Genomic DNA, 17,412 nt, shown 5'->3' with positions numbered 1-17,412 from the left:
CAAGCTCGCGTACGAATTTAGGGCTGCTGTTTTCCGTCACCACTTTCGCTTTCATAACCAATTATGAAAACAGCAATAGGGAGTGCACAAATTGGTCACATGAGATACAAAGCCTTCAAGGCACACTAAATTAAGATAAGGAAACATGCGTCACTATCAGTATGCAGTGAGATACTCAGCTGTTTAGTTTCACCATGCAGCAGAGTGCACGACGCGTCCGACGAGGGCCTTAATAAAAGGCGCCGTCCCGTTTGGGCAGGTACCCACTAAGCCGAGAGAGTACACAGAAGTCAAGTGACGAACATCCTTTTAACTACTCGACATTTCACTCACCATGAGGATCTTCGTGTTCTTCGCCTGCCTTTCACTGGCTCTTGGTAAGTCATTTTGTTAAGGCCCGCGACCAGCAGGCTGCCCCAGCTTTACTTTGATGAAGTTTCAGGTGATTACCTGTATTCAGATGTTTTCAAGAGAAAACATCCGAGGGGGAATCCAACCCCTCAAACGTTTCTCTAATATCGCTACCGTGTATTTGCGTTTTCACAAACCTACCCTCAGACACATCTTGTGGTCATTTTGACACAAATTTTCTAAAAATAAGACATGCTGGCCTTGCAAAATGCTCATTTTCCGAGACGGGTCAACCACTGAAAAGCAACTCTTTTCCCATTCCGTGTTCCATGCACGCGGGCCGAAACGTTTGCGCCGTGAATTTCAAATGACTACAACATCAGAACCTTTGTCACATTGAATTGAAATTGTTGCTTTCGAAAACAGAGTCTTTACATGCATGCTAAGTTTCAAAACAATCAGGTGAGTGACAGCTGAAAGGGAAGAATCTTTCCCCTGCTGTGGGGGGTCCAAACTAACCCAGCTCTTTAAAGAATCCAGGAAATGAACTTTTCTTAGAATCACTTTTTGTGCATCTCTGTACTCTCCTACCACGTATAAAGACTGTTTGACATCTTTTTTGAGTTAAGTAAACTGGACAGTGCACTTTTTCAAACAATAAAAATTGATCAAGCATTTCTGGACAAGTGAGGGCGTTTTGGCCTTGATGTAAATCCAGGGAGACATGGTTCATGTTGCATGTTTTCATGTTCAAATTGTGAACCCAAAATTTCGGAACATTTCTGTGAAAAGAATTTTTGATGGATTATTGCCATATACTTACACAACAATAAATTGCCAAAGAAAATGAAATCTGCCATAGCAGTGGTTAAAAAATTCTACATCTTTTCCGTATACAAATTAGTGCAACATTGAGATTCAATGCCTTGGGTGACATCATTCTGCTCATGAAAGTGCAAATATGCATCAGCATAAAACCAAAAAAGCATCAAAATATGGGATAAAATTGCAAACATTTAAAATAAGTTTAATTGAAACCCAAAGATGCAATTTCAAGGGTTTTTAGTAAAATTTATAAAAATATTTCTATTTCTTGGTTCCTTTAAATGTCGAACCATGAGCATGCGGTTACACACATTTGAACAAATAGCCGAACCGTTTTTTCTTTGTACGATGGCTTTGGATCAGTTTTTGTACCTTTAATTCATATCAAAGAATTCTAATAATTGTGCTGTTTGGTGTATGATTTTTAAACCAGATCAGTTTGTACACATCAATACTCAAGAGTGCAGAAATATGTTGCGTGGGTGTAAATTTCGGATCACTCGCGCAAACTTTCAACGTTTACTTTTCTACCACGTGAAAAAAAATGATTGATAGGAGTCAATCAATTCCCGTTGATGGGCTTGATTGTTTGTTTACCCTGTGGTCTACAAAACAGAATGCACACGAAGAAACTAATAAATATGTGCACAGACCTAGATAATAACAATTGATGTTATCATCAGCAAATTATGTGTAATCATATTCATAGGGCTAGTTGGCCCAGCAAAACTGATATTATGAACCTAGATAAAAGCCAAACAATGATTACATTACTCTAGTTTTACCCCCCCCAAAAAAAAAATTATTAAGTCTTATGAAAATATATGCCCAGAGCTCGTGTCATGTATAATGTGGCACGAACATAATACGATATGCACTAAATCCAACAATTATAAACCCAAGACATCTCCCGAATATCATATTTAAAGGTAGCAGACACCATCGATTTTTTTGTCGTAATTTCACAAGATTTGCTGATTGCGGTGTACAATATTCACTGCAACATTTCACTGCTTTGCAAAATATCGAGAAAAACAGCGCTGCATTTTTCAACGCTTAAATCGAAGGTCTTGTAGTTGATCTTTCGTAAAATTTATGGATTATGGGGCATTCGTACTACAAGAAAACAACGTCCACGGGGTCAGGTTGGGAAACTAGCATGACAGATTCTCATTCCCGTAAAACTGTTCAGTTTTCAACGGCTAGGAGAAATTAGTAAATTTACCTTGGAGTAATGTGGCTCCTAGAAAATGTAGCATTGCGGATTCATGGAAAAACTTCCTCCAGCAACGCTGTCAACTCGAGTCCGTGACATCGAATCGAGAAGGCCTAATGTACGTGCGCGCGCAATCGTGCTTAAGCCTATAACAGCACTTTCATATCAGTTTACAAGTCGATGGAAGTCTCAGTTGATTCATCAATAATAATTATAATTAACAGAGAATCATATCTTAAAACAAGGGAAGATTAACATGTGGAAATCGTACTTTTTGTTGACGAAAATAATTATGCTAGGAAACAGCCGCCATATTGGATCATACCATTATGCTTTAGGGGTGATTTTTTGCTTTACGCCTAACACGCCTAATTTCAATTCACAATGCTTTGGGTGAATGTATTTCAGTATATTTTTAGCTGCTTTTAGGTTTCTCCGTTCATTAATGGAGACTCCCTCACCATCTGCAAACACTATAAGAAAACTGGCGCCTGTTTTAAAGGACGTGGTGTACGAAGTGATATTAGCTCTATGGCGATGCTCACCCGACCATCATAAAAAGGAAACGACATTTTTGTTTTCTTGAAAACTACGCCATTATGGGTGGATGTATTTTACAGGCTGATTGAGACTGTAATGTACTTTCTTTCAAGTAAGATATTTCAGGTTTATACGGCGTGGTCCGATTTTCAGGATTTTACCAATAGCAATGGTGTACTCCACCTTAAAATCAACCAAAGTGTATTCACTTTATATCGTCCACGCACAAGGGATATATTTCATGATTAACCTTGTAACTGGATAATTAAGGTACAGGGCGTCTAGAGATGAAGAAAGAACTTCGGGGATTGGAGGAACAATGTGATTCAAAATGGAATGATTCGGCAATTATAAATGAATCAGGAGAGGGCACTGTTGCGCACTCCCGTGGGAGAGACGCTTTCGGACAATGATAATGTGATGCGCCTCGCAGTCTGATCGTGCAGTACAACAATTCTCTCACATACCAGTAGGTGTTCCTGTAGTTGTCTGTTCAAGAGTATAAAATTCGTGTTAACACGAGTCCAAGTTATTCAAATGTACGATGTAGTCAATAAGATTTCTATTTCTCTCCATGTAGCGTTTTCACCAGGCCGCCTAGACGAGAAGTCGATCTTTGGCGGCATCGAGGCGCCTTTAAAAAGTCGCCCCTACCAAGTTGCTATCTTCCGTACACCCACTGGGGGATTTAACAGTCAGTATTGCGGCGGAACTCTTCTCAGCACACGTTGGGTGTTAACTGCTGCTCACTGTGTTGGGACTGGGTTAGTATGTACCCCCTGCATAGCTGTTCTTAGTCATCACCAAGTTGAGCGCACTTATTTTGTTCTCACCAGGGACTCATTTGACCCACTTCCTGTTCTTGGCAGTTTCCTTCTTATTTCGGCTCAGCTTCACCATGCTTCACCATGCTTGTGCTTAATACGGACGTTTCATAATAGTGCGCCACCAAGAGTTTGCAACGCGTCCGCCAATCACAATGTGCGAAAAAAAGGATCGTACTTCACATTGGTTCGACCATTGCTGGAATATTCGTCATCTGCCTGGGATCCCCACTTGGTGTCTGACATTCATTGTCTCGAACAGATCCAAAGACAAGCTGCTACATTCATTTCCAACAACTGTAGTAGAGCACCTGGCACCGTGACTTACATACTCTAGGAACTTGGCTAGTCATCCCTTGAGACAGGACGGAAAACAAACCGGTTATCCATGATGTTCAAGATAATCAATAAGTTGGTCGATGTTCAGTCTGGTGGTATCCTCACTCCAAATGTTAGAATCTCCAGGGGTCATACAAAACACAATTGCAAATCTGTTCTCATGCCAAGGTTTCTGACGATATCTTCCTTCCCAGAACAGTTAGGGATTGGAGCAACATGCCTCAATCTGTGGTAAATGCAACATCAGTGTCAGTATTCAAGGAGGCAGTCGGGCAATATTTTCATTGAAAGGTTGTTTTAATTTGGCATCAATCTCATCAAGGGAAGGGTAAACTTTATATAGTTGGTGTGATGTTTCCCTTGGATGCTTTGCCGACTATACCATACAGATATACATGTAGATCTGTCGACTTAATGCGCGTTTGGAAAGGGTGGACAAATTCCGCGCGTTGCGATTGATGCACGCGTTGCAAACTCTTACAGCGCACAATTGTGAATCGCCTGTATTGTTCAAGCTATATGATAGACTCCGTGCGTTAGCAAATTTCGCTTGTTATCGAGGAATTCTTCCAGTTTTCCGGAAATAGTCAAAATATTCCGAAGTCGTCACGTCTACATTCTGCATGTATTCATGTTATCTGGGCTGAATTCTTTTTTATTTAAACAAGAACATGGATTTCTCTGTTGTAGAAAATATTTAATCTTAATTTTGCCAAACTTCCCATTGTCAGGGGCTGTGGAAGCCATCTCTCTACTTTTTACATCTGTTCAAAAATAAAAATTTCACAAGTTTTTTCATGTATTCCTGTAAAACCCTGACAAGGAGGTAGTGTGTGATCCTGTTCAGAGAAAAGTGTTCTTGAGTCGTGTTCCCGCCGTTCGAGCGCAAGAACAAGAAACCTGTGTACACTGCGCGCATGCGTGGATTCCTGCGTGTATCTTATTGGCTTTGAAGTCTATGGGCTGTACGATACATGACAGTAAAGTTATATTGATATTGGACATTGGACATTCCCAAAAGTTTGTACGGCGAATGTCTGATTTTCCTCGACACCGTGGACTTTCCCATAGTATTGTACAGGGAATGTCTGATTTCCATTGTCGAGAAAAATCAGACATTCGCTGTACAAACCCATGGGAATGACTAATGTCAAACTCACCTAACTGTCACGTACGATACTTGTGAAAAGCAACGGCTCTTAACAACATCCATCACCAATCTCACTGTGACTCTGTAATGTAACCACAAGCAGACACTTATCGTGCCTTTATTCATTTGCACTGTAAGTCTTTTCACAGTTTCTTTCTGTAAGTGAAAACAGTTTTCTTGTATATCAACGTAGGGGAGCACCGTACGTTGGGCTTGGATTCCACAACTTAGCAAACGGGCAACAGATCATCAGAGGCAAGGGCTACGGCCACCCTTCATGGCATTCCAACGACATATCTCTGATTCATCTGGACGCACCAGCAACCCTGTCGGATGCCGTACAGCCCATCAAGCTTGCCAGAAATGGTTCAGACATTTCAGGAGGCGAGAAGCTGTTAGTGAGTGGCTGGGGTAAAGCGTCATGTAAGCCGTGCTCTTGTCTTTGCTAGATATGGAGAACCAATTTCAGTCATATTCCTGAACGTATTAAAGGTCTATACATTAAAACCCTTCATGGGTGTTACAGGTGATTTTAGCGGGTCGGGATGTGAAATCCTGGAATAGAGTCTAGTTCTCTCAATAGCTTTAACGTTTTCAGATGAATTACCACGTTGGGGAACGTAATTGCAATTAGGTCCCCCATATACGGCAAGTACGGTCTATGGCATTGTCGTTACCATCGTTGTCCGTTAGTTTTACAATGTATAGTCGACAGTCAACCGAGCAGAACATGTAGCGAATTTTTTCTTCAGTTTTGTGGGTCTCCAGCTGGACCAAGAGAGGGGGCTTTTTCCTTAGCAATGTAGGTTCCTTTTATACCACACACATTTAAACATTTATATGTCTGTGTTTTGTACTAACTGCGCATCGCTGGTTCACAAATGATTTGGAAAGATGAGTGTTGCAGTCGCATCATACCAACAAAAAGAATACTCCGACCAACATTCATGGCTCTTTTCAAGCGATGAGGGGGCAATTCTGCTCGAGGCGGATGGTATACTTTTGGTTTGAAAAGTCACCAAAGGATATCTGTCTGATTATGGAAAAGACAAGACACAAAGGATTTGTACTCTGAAAAGCATATGGAGGGGGGTATGTTCTGACAAGGTGTAATAATTCACTTCAATTCATGTTCAATCTTCCAGCCGGATACTTCCCGACCACACTGAGACAGGCGGTGGTGAACGGAGTGAATCGCGCTACATGCAACAGCAAGGGAGCTTACAACGGCAAAATCAAAGACAACATGGTCTGCGCTGCAGCAGCCGGGAAAGACTCCTGCCAGGTAGGAAAACCGCGATCACCCCAAAAGCAAGGCACGACAGAGAAGACAGATATACCGGTCAGTCTGATCTGACTCTCTAGTGCAGCGCTCCCAAAGACTCAGTTTCAATCTGCATTTCCAAACGCTTTTCACAAGTTGGCTCCTAATCACTCTTCGCCGGGTCTTGGGTAAGACTGACACCCCGCCGGGCCAACATCACCAATTTGAACGTACTTTCGCCAAAATATACAGGCGTGGGTACGTGTCTAATGGAGGGATCTCCCTCATCCAACACTTATTGCCATCCATTCCTTTTTTAAAATTATTTTGTTAACCTACAGGTTGCCTTAACCTGAAAAGCACAACGGAGCAATCTTCTTTGCGTGTTCGGTTGAGGACAACACAAAGAGACATTCAATAAGTGCACGTTTTCTGTTGGTCTCGTTCTTTTCTAGGGTGATAGCGGTGGTCCACTTGTCAGCAACTTCGACGTTAATTCGCACTCCCCCAGCACAACACTCGTGGGAGTTGTCAGCTGGGGCTGGGGTTGCGCCAATCCCCTCTACCCCGGAGTGTACACCCGAGTTGCCTACTACTGCTCCTGGATCGCCAGTACGACGTCAAATGAAGTGACATGCTAGGTGTTTCCAAGTCAGCATTCTTTGGCATATGCATGATTCTCGATTATGAGAGTGATTCTATTATTTTTCCCCCTCTTAAAATCAAAACATAGGGAGTAATGTTAAGGAAACAAACTTTTTAGTAATTAGTGAGCCGTTTCAAAGATTTATGATAGATGAGAGCCTTCAATCACTCATTACTGTAGCGTAGTACGTGCTCCTATTTCAAGACGGGACTGATAAGGAGTAAACATGGGCCGTTTTCCAATACCCAACGTCGGCTCCGTCTCAAGCTCCAACTGCTTTTTACTAGCTGACTTTGAAGATGTAAGCGCAGTAATCAGTCTATTAGTACCACAGAACATCAAATAAAATGCGAGAAAGCCAAAAAATATAGTAATACAATGCAATTTAAAGGCTTTAGGACCACAATCGGGGATTGGTTTTGGGAATGAAGCCTGAGACAGAGATGAAGTTGAGTATTGGAAAACGGCCATGTTCAATGCTGAGTAATCTGCTCCATCGCATACCCTGATTCTCGATTGATCAGACTCATCCATGGCAGTAATTAAGGCAAAACATCGGGCACCAAAAAGTACAGCTTCCTCCGAATCAAACTGTGCATTTTGATGTTAAAAAAATCGAGGAAGTTCGTACCTACAAATAAATCTGATATCAGACACGTCCAAAGTTAAATTGTGTCCAGGATATAGTCTCCATGGAGCTCTAGACACAATATTGGTCGAGTTCGGGCGGCCTGTTCTTGACACGAGTTTCTTGTTCTCGCACTCGACCGGCGGGAACACGACTCAAGAACACTGTTCTCAGAACAGGATCACAGACCACCTCCTCGTCAGGGTTTTACAGGAACAAACGGAGAAACTCGTGAGATTTTGATTTTTGAACAGCTGCAAAAAGTAGAGAGATGGCTTCCAAAGCCATACACAATGGGAAGTTTTGCAAAATTATCATTAATTATTTTCCGTAACACAGAAATGAATGTTCCTGTTTATATAGCAAAGAATTCAGCCCATCTAAACATTAACTCTCGAATAACGTAGCCTACATGGACGCCTCCATGTTGCATGTCACTAACTACCGGCGATCGAGCGGCCGACCGACGAACAACAAATCGAGCTGTTCGTGAACATACCAGAACAAGCCGCCCGAACTCAGCCAATGATTCGGACAAGGTCTTTTCCTTTACTGTAGTAAAGCTGAACAGCGACCTCTGTGCAGGTCAACATATAACAAAGAAAGATTTCAAGTCGGAGTGATACACCTAACATGACAACAATAAAATGAAAATAATAAAATGGCAAAACAAAAAACAAAAAAATGGTTGTGAAACGTTTTATTTGCTGTGTCTACAGACTGCAATTGTAGTTAGCCTCAATTTTAAGAATGTCTGTAAATGGATTTTGTGTCCTAGGACGCCCTCACTGCTGACTGAGAGAAAGGCTGGGCTTCGCTCGTCGCCCAGCGCTCGAAGACATATGAAGCAAACTATGGGACAAAGTGGACCCCCCCCCCCGCCTTGTATTGGTTATTGTTAAACTGGTATCTCAGAAATTCTTTTCTGACATCTAGGGGGGATGTGTTAAGTGACAATAGGCTGGAGTGTGTGCAGGGATTGGACTTGTGCCCCTCTACCCATTTCGTGCCTGCTATACTCGAAAAGGGCGCTGGGACTGGGGCTGATGGCTTGGCACTGTGATTGGCTTCATTGCCCACGACCTGTGACCGCAAGGTTATAAATTCCTGTAAGCAAAGGGCAGTGCTTTGGCACGAGTAAAGGGTCAGCTATATGATAAGACATGACCTTGGTGCAATCACAGTATGGTAATGTATCTCCTCATCACTGATCACGTGTCTTTTGGAGATATATTTCAAATCATTGGTCATCTTGATCAATTTTGTACCTACGAATAAATTAAAATGAGGATATTTTCAGCGATGAGGAAGATGAAGACAAAATATCGAATCAATAAAAGCCTTTATGTCATGCATTGAGTGAGTTCGCGCCCCCGGCAGAAATTGACCCACAATGCTTTGCGTGTTTTTAGCTGTGACCCCGTGTGACGTATCAGCCATCAGCCCGTCCGAGTGAGAGGCTGGGCCTACAGTCTGAAACATTCACGTCCCCATAAATGTCTAGAGTGTCATCACATTTCCTAACTAGATTAGAGAATATTGTTTTAATGCTTAAATATACGAGGAAAACACAATCAAAGACAAGTAATACACCGGGATATTGTAGGGGGTTGTTGGGCATGATCTCTGGGCACAGCGAGACAACTTGGCTCGTTCATTTTTGAGATTGGACTTTTGTTTATCAGTTAGTGAAAAACAACTAATACAAGCCCCTGTTAAAAACAGAGAAGTACAGGTGTTGTATATCAATTATCATGAAATATAATGATATTAAAAGTACATGTAATAAGAATCGGAACCGTTTCAGCTTTCCCAACAGGCACTACTTGGTGTAAACGACCCTTCAAAACTCAGCTAGAGTGTAGGCTAATGATTTGGGAGATTCCAAATGGCCTGCCACGCAAAGAAATGCCAATGTTGCGGTGATAATTGTACACCATGTACTTAAAATACATGTAGAGGAGCGATCCGTCTTCTTGCCCCAAGGCTGGTTTTACTGTTTTGGCCGGTGCACCGTGCAAGGAAACATGCGCTGGTGAGCACTGCCAAATAGCACTACCAGTAGAGGGCACTACATTCACGAGACAACCAGCGATTAGAAAAAAAAACCTGCATCGGGCCGTTTTCCAATACTCAACTTCGTCTCTGTCCCAGCGGCGTCTCCGAAACCAATCCCTGATTGTGGGCCTGAAGCGTTGGAATTAAATTAAAGTACTGTAATATTTGGCTCTTTTTTTATCTTACTTGATGTTTTGTATTACTATCAGATTTACCTTTGCGCTTACTACTTCGAAGTCGGGTGGTAAAAAAAAAACAGTTGGAGCCTGCAGAGACGGAGCCGAAGTCGAGTATCGGAAAACGGCCCGTAGAATTTGGCAGGCTTAACCGGAAAATTCTGAGTATGCTTCAAGCGCCCATGTTCATGAATAATAATGCCCGTACGGACTGCATGCCCAAAACTGGCCGCCATACAGACTAAGGTTTTCGACAGTGCACATGAGCAATTATTCATGGTAATTTGAGCGCATGAGGCATGCTTGAATTTTTCGGGTAAAGGGCCAATCAAAATGTTCAATGTTTTTTTTAAATGTCGACTTTTTTCGAAATTGTGAGTGGGTGGGTCAAAGAAATCAATTGAAAATCGAAATTCACTTTTACAGAGCCCGAAATGAATACGTCACGCGCACAATTAGTGTGTAAAGGCATTAGCGCGAGAACAAGCACGCGCACGTACTCCATTTGTTTGCACTGCACTTTCTGGTCCACAGTGACGTCACACTTCGGTACTCTATGGACGTTTCCTGTGAAATATGCAAATTGGACGGGTGCCTGCACACTACTACCACTAGTTGGCAAGTGCTGCCGTCAACACTGTCGGTAGCGTAGGCGAGCTCACAGTAACCATAACCTTTGCCCGATACTTGAGCATGCTTTTCTCGAAACTAAGTGAGGTTTTCAGTGTCCTGAACTTGGAAAGTAACAATTCGTTGTCTTTAAGTTGGGCACTCATGTTAAACTATACTAGTACAGAAACGGCAGTAGTGACGCGCGCATGGAGATTTGTATTGTTACGTCATAGATATAAGCAACTTTGCCAAACAGTGGTAGTAATGCGCATGCACCTGCCTTATTTGCATATTTCATGGGAAAGGTCCCATGGGAACGAGGTTGCTGGCAGGTCATCTCTTGTGAATGTAACACCCTCTATTGGTAGTGCTATTTGGCTGTGCTCACCATGTACCACGTACCAGTGCATGTCACCTGCACGGCGCACCGGCCTTGGGGGCAAGATTAAACGACCCAGCGCTTACATGTATAGTGCGCACTGCTGCTTGCTCATCGAACCTGCTGCATACACGATGAAGGCCAAGTCATCAATGTGGAAACACGCCGACAGCGCAGCGTGCGTACGCACATGCAGCGCGTAGACGTCACTTGAATGGCAACTCTCAACAGGCATTGATGAGCGCGAAAAACACTCGTAGTCGTTACAAAAAAATAAGACCAGACCAGTCACGGCAATACTAATGAAACAAGTTATAAATTCAAAAACTTTACAAATATACTTTTCAATGTAATTTTGTGAATGTTGCAAAATGGAAATAAAAAAACAAACCAAACTAGAAGTGGTGTTTGTGAACAAGCACATAGCTGTTCCAAAAATGTTTTTATTGTCTTTTGATGACTGTCAACGAGTACCATAAGTTTGTAATAAATTGGATTACAAATAATTGCAAAAGTGGCACGTACAACGAAAACCAAATATAACTGCAATTGAACGAATAGTGAATCAGATATGACAATTTGTGTGTTAAAATACAATACAACTTCCTGTCAAACCGGAAGTAAAGGTCAAATGAGGTCAAGATATTAATTTTCATCTATAACACGTCCCTGACTACGTGCATAACAAATTTGAGATAAATCGGTCAAATGTTTACTAGTTATTAGACTGTAAAGAATGAACATTTGAATTGAGGTCACGTGACCCCTGATGACGTCGGGATTACAAAAAGGTTCGGGGCATATCTTCTGATGAGGGTTAATTACAATACCAAGTTTGAAACTGATGGGACTTAAAGTTCATGAGATATGATTTTTGTTTTCAAATACAACTTATGGTCAAACCGGAAGTAAAGGTCAAATGAGGTCAAGATATTAATTTTCATCTGTAACACGTCCCTGACTGTGTTCATACCAAATTTAAGATAAACCGGTCAACTGTTTACTAGTTATTAGACTGTAAAGAATGAACATTTGAATTGAGGTCACGTAACCCCTGATGACGTCACGATTACAAAAAGGTTCGGGGCATATCTTCTGATGATGGTTAATTACAATACCAAGTTTGAAATTGATGGGACTTAAAGTTCATAAGATATGATTTTTGTTTTCAAATACAACTTCCGGTCAAATCGGAAGTAAAGGTCAAATGAGGTCAAGATATTAATTTTCATCTGTAACACGTCCCTGACTGTGTTCATACCAAATTTAAGATAAACCGGTCAACTGTTTACTAGTTATTAGACTGTAAAGAATGAACATTTGAATTGAGGTCACGTAACCCCTGATGACGTCACGATTACAAAAAGGTTCGGGGCATATCTTCTGATGATGGTTAATTACAATACCAAGTTTGAAATTGATGGGACTTAAAGTTCATGAGATATGATTTTTGTTTTCAAATACAACTTCTGGTCAAACCGGAAGTAAAGGTCAAATGAGGTCAAGATATTAATTTTCATCTATAACACGTCCCTGACTATGTGCATACCAAATTTAATATAAATCGGTCAAATGTTTACTTGTTATTAGACTGTAAAGAATGAATATTCGAATTGAGGTCACATGACCCCCTGATGACGTCAGGATTACAAAAATGTTCGGGGCATATCTTCTGATGATGGTTAATTACAATACCAAGTTTGAAATTGATGGGAGTTAAAGTTCATGAGATATGATTTTTGTTTTAAAATACAACTTCCGGTCAAACCGGAAGTAAAGGTCAAATGAGGTCAAGATATTAATTTTCATCAATAACACGTCCCTGACTATGTGCATACCAAATTTGAGATAAATCGGTTAAATGTTTACTAGTTATTAGACTGTAAAGAATGAACATTTGAATTGAGGTCACGCGACCCCTGATGACGTCAGGATTACAAAAAGGTTTGGGCATATCTTCTGATGATGGTTAATTACTTTACCAAGTTTGAAAACGATGGGACTTAAAAAATTGCCAAAGTGTAAAAAAAAGTGGAAAAGAAAAAAAAAAGGAAAAGAAACTTTAACAATTACAATACTGTTCCCAACTGAGATTGGGAACAGCTAATTATTCACCAATCCTTCTTTTCAAAATCAACAAGGCTGATTCCAACACTTGTACTTTTTGTAAAACTGTGGAAGAATGCCTAATTCATCTTTTCTGTAGCTGATCTTATTCAGGAAACTTTTGGTCCTCTCTAGTTTCGTGGATTAAGGAGAAAAATGTATAAGTTTGTACTTGGACAATCACACTATGCTATTTGGTATTATTAATGTTACTTTATAATGTCTTAATTCAATACTTCTATGCACTAGATTCCATATCTATAAAGCAAAAAATGAACAATAGGCTCCCCTCTTTCTTAGTTTTTAAAAAGGAGGTTAAGCTGTACTATCTCTGTGAAAAAAATTTATATATTGTAAACAATGATAATCGAAGATTTAGTTCAAAGTGGGACTTATACTCTGGACTTTTTCAAGAGTGAGGTTACCGCGACGCTAATTTTGGTGATTATGTTTCCATATTTAGTTCTAATAATGTTCAGACTATATTGTATATCTTGTGTTATGTGAATGTGAACTTAGGTAGAGAAATAAATGAGTTAGCCGGAAAATAAAAATTATTCACCAGTCACAAAGTGTCCCCCTTTTCTTTTCCAGTGTTTCCCGGCCAAAGGAAGCAGTCTTAAACTAAAATATTGGCTTTTATGGAGCCTGCTCTCAGAGCACGGTGTCTTTGGCTCAGCTATCCAGCGATCGCATAAGTTCTTGAAGAACAAAACGCACCCCATCACAGTTTTTCAAACTATATCCGTGCTTTCACCCTTACTGGTTAGGATAGTTCACATCCAACAATCACTGACCAGGATTTAGTACTAATTTCCAAGCAGCTAAATAATAAAACTATTTAAGTTATTCTACCTAAATAAGGAATACATATTCATTCCAGTAATGGACTACATTATGTTTACGTGAAAATTCACAGCTGCAGTGAGGTCAGGGTGGTTAGATTTATTTCCAGTAACTGATTCCCCACATTAGTAACAAATCTTTCTAAGATGGGAGTAGACGCTTTGCATAAAGTTTATCATAAAAGGGTAGAGCGACTTCAAGCATCTCTTGCACGACTTGAGGCACCTCATCTTGACTGATAGTTGTCTGATGACTGCTGTTGAACGACTGGCTGCTTAACACTGTGGTCATCCAATGGTAGTCTTCGTCTGTCTTTCTCACTGACTTAGGTACGATCCAATTCTTGGGGATACCCAGCTCCCAGGTCAGGATGGCATCGGAGAATGGCAGCCCCAGAGCGCGGCAGTACTTCTCCACCATGACCTTTGGCTGTCTCAGGATGTCGTCGGCATCAACAATCACCAGCGGCTGTCCGAGGTCTTGCTCAATATAATCAGCAAGCTCTGCAAGCTCCCCGTACCCGAACCCCTTCCTTGGCAGCCAGCCCTTGAGGTGAGCGCTGCCTTCCTCCCCAAACATCTTCTCAAACAAGCGGTAATAGGACATGTAACTCTTCAGCGGATGGCGGATCAGGAAAGAATGGCGGTAACCCGTTGGGAGAAACTGCAGCCTGTCCGAGACGGCATAGGCCAGGTCCTTCACGAAGACCAAGCTGTGACCCTCAAAGTCACCCTCCAACTTCTCTTGAATCCAGACAGGCTTGTAGTCAGGCTCGGCGGGGACCTCTTCAGGAGGTGCTAGGCGTCCCTCGGGACCAAAATGCTCCGCTGTGCTGAATGGTTCCATCCAGGCCATGGCACCCTCTGTCATCGACAGACATTTCATGAAGGCCGTTGAAAGGGAACGGGGAGTTGACCAGCAGAAAATGCGATGCTGGGACAGCGTCGGCTCGGCCATGCTCAACGGTTAACGGTCGCAAATCAGTCACACGTAAGCAACAGCCTGTGAAATTTGAAAAAAAAATTGAAAATAATTATCTCCAGTACAGTAAGACTAGGGAATAACATAAAGGTCTAGGCGTGACAACTAAGGATAGCACTGTTTAAGAACAGGGGAAATGAAGTTACCACGCAATAAAACAAATGCTGAATGAAATTCATGTTTGAGACATTCCGTAAACTGTAATATGGCATCTTTTTTGGCTTAGGTCTCCAATGGAAAACTTCAAAAATAAGTTAAGGGATCAGCGGATACGTGTACGTTTTTATGAATAAACTTGCATGCGCTTCATTTTGGGCTTGCGCCATTGAAATACCAAACAGCTCCAAAATCACTTTTTTAGCAGATGTATAAAAATTCATTATTAATTCATGACATGGGATGTCACAAGCACTTCTACGGCTGAATCGAATCTGCATGATGATACATCAAAAAACGTGAAAGAAAAAAATTAACTTTAAGATAGCACGTACAGGTTAACATTTATAGTGTGCACAGGTGCGCACTGAGTTTCACCGCAGAGCAGGGATAACCCACATTATTTTGCGTGACAATGGCTCAGTGTGAGGGTACTCTGAAACCTCTCTCATGACGCCCACGACCTTGCCTGAACCTTTGAACCTCTCGACTAGTTCAAGGCCTACACAAAACAGCTCTTCGACCGGGCCATGTTTCGCTTGTGATTGCATAGGCCTATATATTCGTTCAAAATATTCCAAAACTAAAAAAATTGTGATCTTAAAAACGATGAGTGAGCGCGTGACTGGAATCAGTGGCTGTATACATGTATATGGACGTGTCTTGGGAGTCGATGGGGGTTTTAGAACAGCCACTTCTTGAAAACTGTGAAACACATTTGCCCTTCCCTACTCATGAGCACGCTGCACAGGCAGTGGGGAGGAATGAATGACGGTAGGCCTCAGCTCAGGCAGGGTCTTGCACGTGAAGTTTAATAAATCAAACTATCTCAGTTGGCCTCGGCCTATCTCATATGTTTTTGATTCCTGAGGTAAATTACTGGTGACGCATATTCCACTTTCTAAAAATATTTTCCAATGAGAGCAGGCTTGAAGTACCTAGCCAATAGTTTCTGAAACTTTGTGGACTATGAAAAAAAATGAAACCTACCCACTGACCTACCCCGGCGGCACGGACTCTCACTCCCGCTCGAGTGAGAGTCCGTGCCACACTAGTGGGGCTACCCACTGACCCAGCATGCCACAGTGTGTACTCACCACTTTCTCGTTAGTACCTGACGACGATCGCACAGGGTCTGAAATTCTCCAGATTTTTCAAGCCTATAATATGTACATTTAACCCTTTGTAAGCGTAACAAAATACACGTGTCCATGAGTGATTGTTGGCCTAGTATCACGCCTGTACTGCATGCACAGATTTTTCTGTTCACGCAGCAAAGAAAAACTGCGAGCAGTGCAGAAAACAGGTCAGTGACATGGATACTATATATCCGGTTCATAAATGTGACGTCACTTCAGTTTAAACCACGCCCACTACACATGCACAACCGGAAGTTAACGCGCAACTTCTTCTTCTTCTTGGTTCTGCGAACAAACTCCTCAAACGATACTGTTGCAGGTGTGTCGAGGTGCGCCCCCCGATAAAAGTAGTTAGGTCCATGTTGATTAATGTTGTCTGCAGCCTGTCAGCTGTAGTTTCTCGTCGTATGTCTGTTGGTAGTAGGTTCCACTCAACTATGGTTCTTGGCAAAAATGAGTATTTGTAACAATCCTTTTTGATGTGAGTTGAAAAAAGGAAGTTGCAGTTGTTTTCCGGGTGTGAATTTTTTCGGCGGCTGGTTTGATTTGATACTTGTCAGTGTTGATGGCTATCATATGATGTATTGATTTAAACAGGGGTGAGAGTCTGGATACGGGCCGGCGGTTTCCCAGTGATTCCCAACCCAATTCAGATATATCATAGAGGAGACACTGCTGGTCCTTCTTGAGTCTTATACAGACGAATCTAGTTGATCTACTTCCAACCGGTTTTTGTGGTCTTGCTTGTAAGGGCCCCACACTGAAGCACAGTGGTCCAATTTGTGTAAGCTGGGGGTTTCTTTGACCTTACGGGAGCAACTGTAAATGTTGCGCCGAAGACCAAGGACCTTGTTCGCTTTGGTTGCCGTGATGTTCACGTGGTCTGTCCAGTTTAATTTGCTGTTTAGTTCAACGCCAAGGTACTTATGATTTGCAACAGAATCTATCATAATCTAAAAGGTTTGGAAGGGTTTCTGTTAATGTGTAATATGCATCACACAACATTTATTTATATTAAATTTAATCTGCCATTTAGATATCCAGTTGCATAGGGTGTCAACATCACTTTGAAGGACCACCCTGTCTCCTTCAGATTTGATTTATCGATAGAGAATGCAGTCATCGACGAAAAGTCGTACTTGGGATCTTATACCTACAGGGAGATCATTTATGTAA

At 41.6% G+C, this 17,412-nt stretch overlaps 2 protein-coding genes across 3 annotated transcripts; one reads left to right on the top strand and one right to left on the bottom strand.

Moving 5' to 3' along the window:
- Nucleotides 1-182: 182 nt before the first annotated feature.
- Nucleotides 183-8,468, top strand: LOC110979160 (trypsin-3-like). The gene is made up of 5 exons (XM_022234724.2): nucleotides 183-377; nucleotides 3,513-3,696; nucleotides 5,439-5,668; nucleotides 6,391-6,530; nucleotides 6,965-8,468. The coding sequence occupies exons 1-5, from the start codon at nucleotides 335-337 to the stop codon at nucleotides 7,148-7,150; spliced, it is 783 nt and encodes a 260-aa protein (XP_022090416.1). The 5' UTR covers nucleotides 183-334; the 3' UTR covers nucleotides 7,151-8,468.
- A 2,942-nt stretch (nucleotides 8,469-11,410) lies between these two features.
- Nucleotides 11,411-16,382, bottom strand: LOC110979159 (uncharacterized). 2 transcript variants are annotated; one of them, XM_087147557.1, is made up of 2 exons: nucleotides 16,088-16,382; nucleotides 11,411-14,962 (listed from the first exon to the last, which is right to left on the bottom strand). In XM_087147557.1, exon 2 carries the CDS (start codon nucleotides 14,915-14,917, stop codon nucleotides 14,102-14,104), a length of 816 nt encoding a protein of 271 aa, XP_087003683.1. In that variant the 5' UTR covers nucleotides 14,918-14,962; nucleotides 16,088-16,382; the 3' UTR covers nucleotides 11,411-14,101. The 2 variants fall into 2 exon arrangements, with proteins under 2 accessions (XP_087003683.1, XP_022090414.2); XM_022234722.2 differs by having other exon boundaries at nucleotides 16,195-16,380.
- Between the last annotated feature and the right edge of the window lie 1,030 nt (nucleotides 16,383-17,412).

This window comes from Acanthaster planci, linkage group LG16, assembly GCF_054643075.1.
Source record: "Acanthaster planci isolate LZ-2023a linkage group LG16, COTS_SCS, whole genome shotgun sequence".
In the NCBI taxonomy this organism is placed as follows: Eukaryota; Metazoa; Echinodermata; class Asteroidea; order Valvatida; family Acanthasteridae; genus Acanthaster; species Acanthaster planci.
This window is presented reverse-complemented; position numbering and strand designations above follow the sequence as displayed.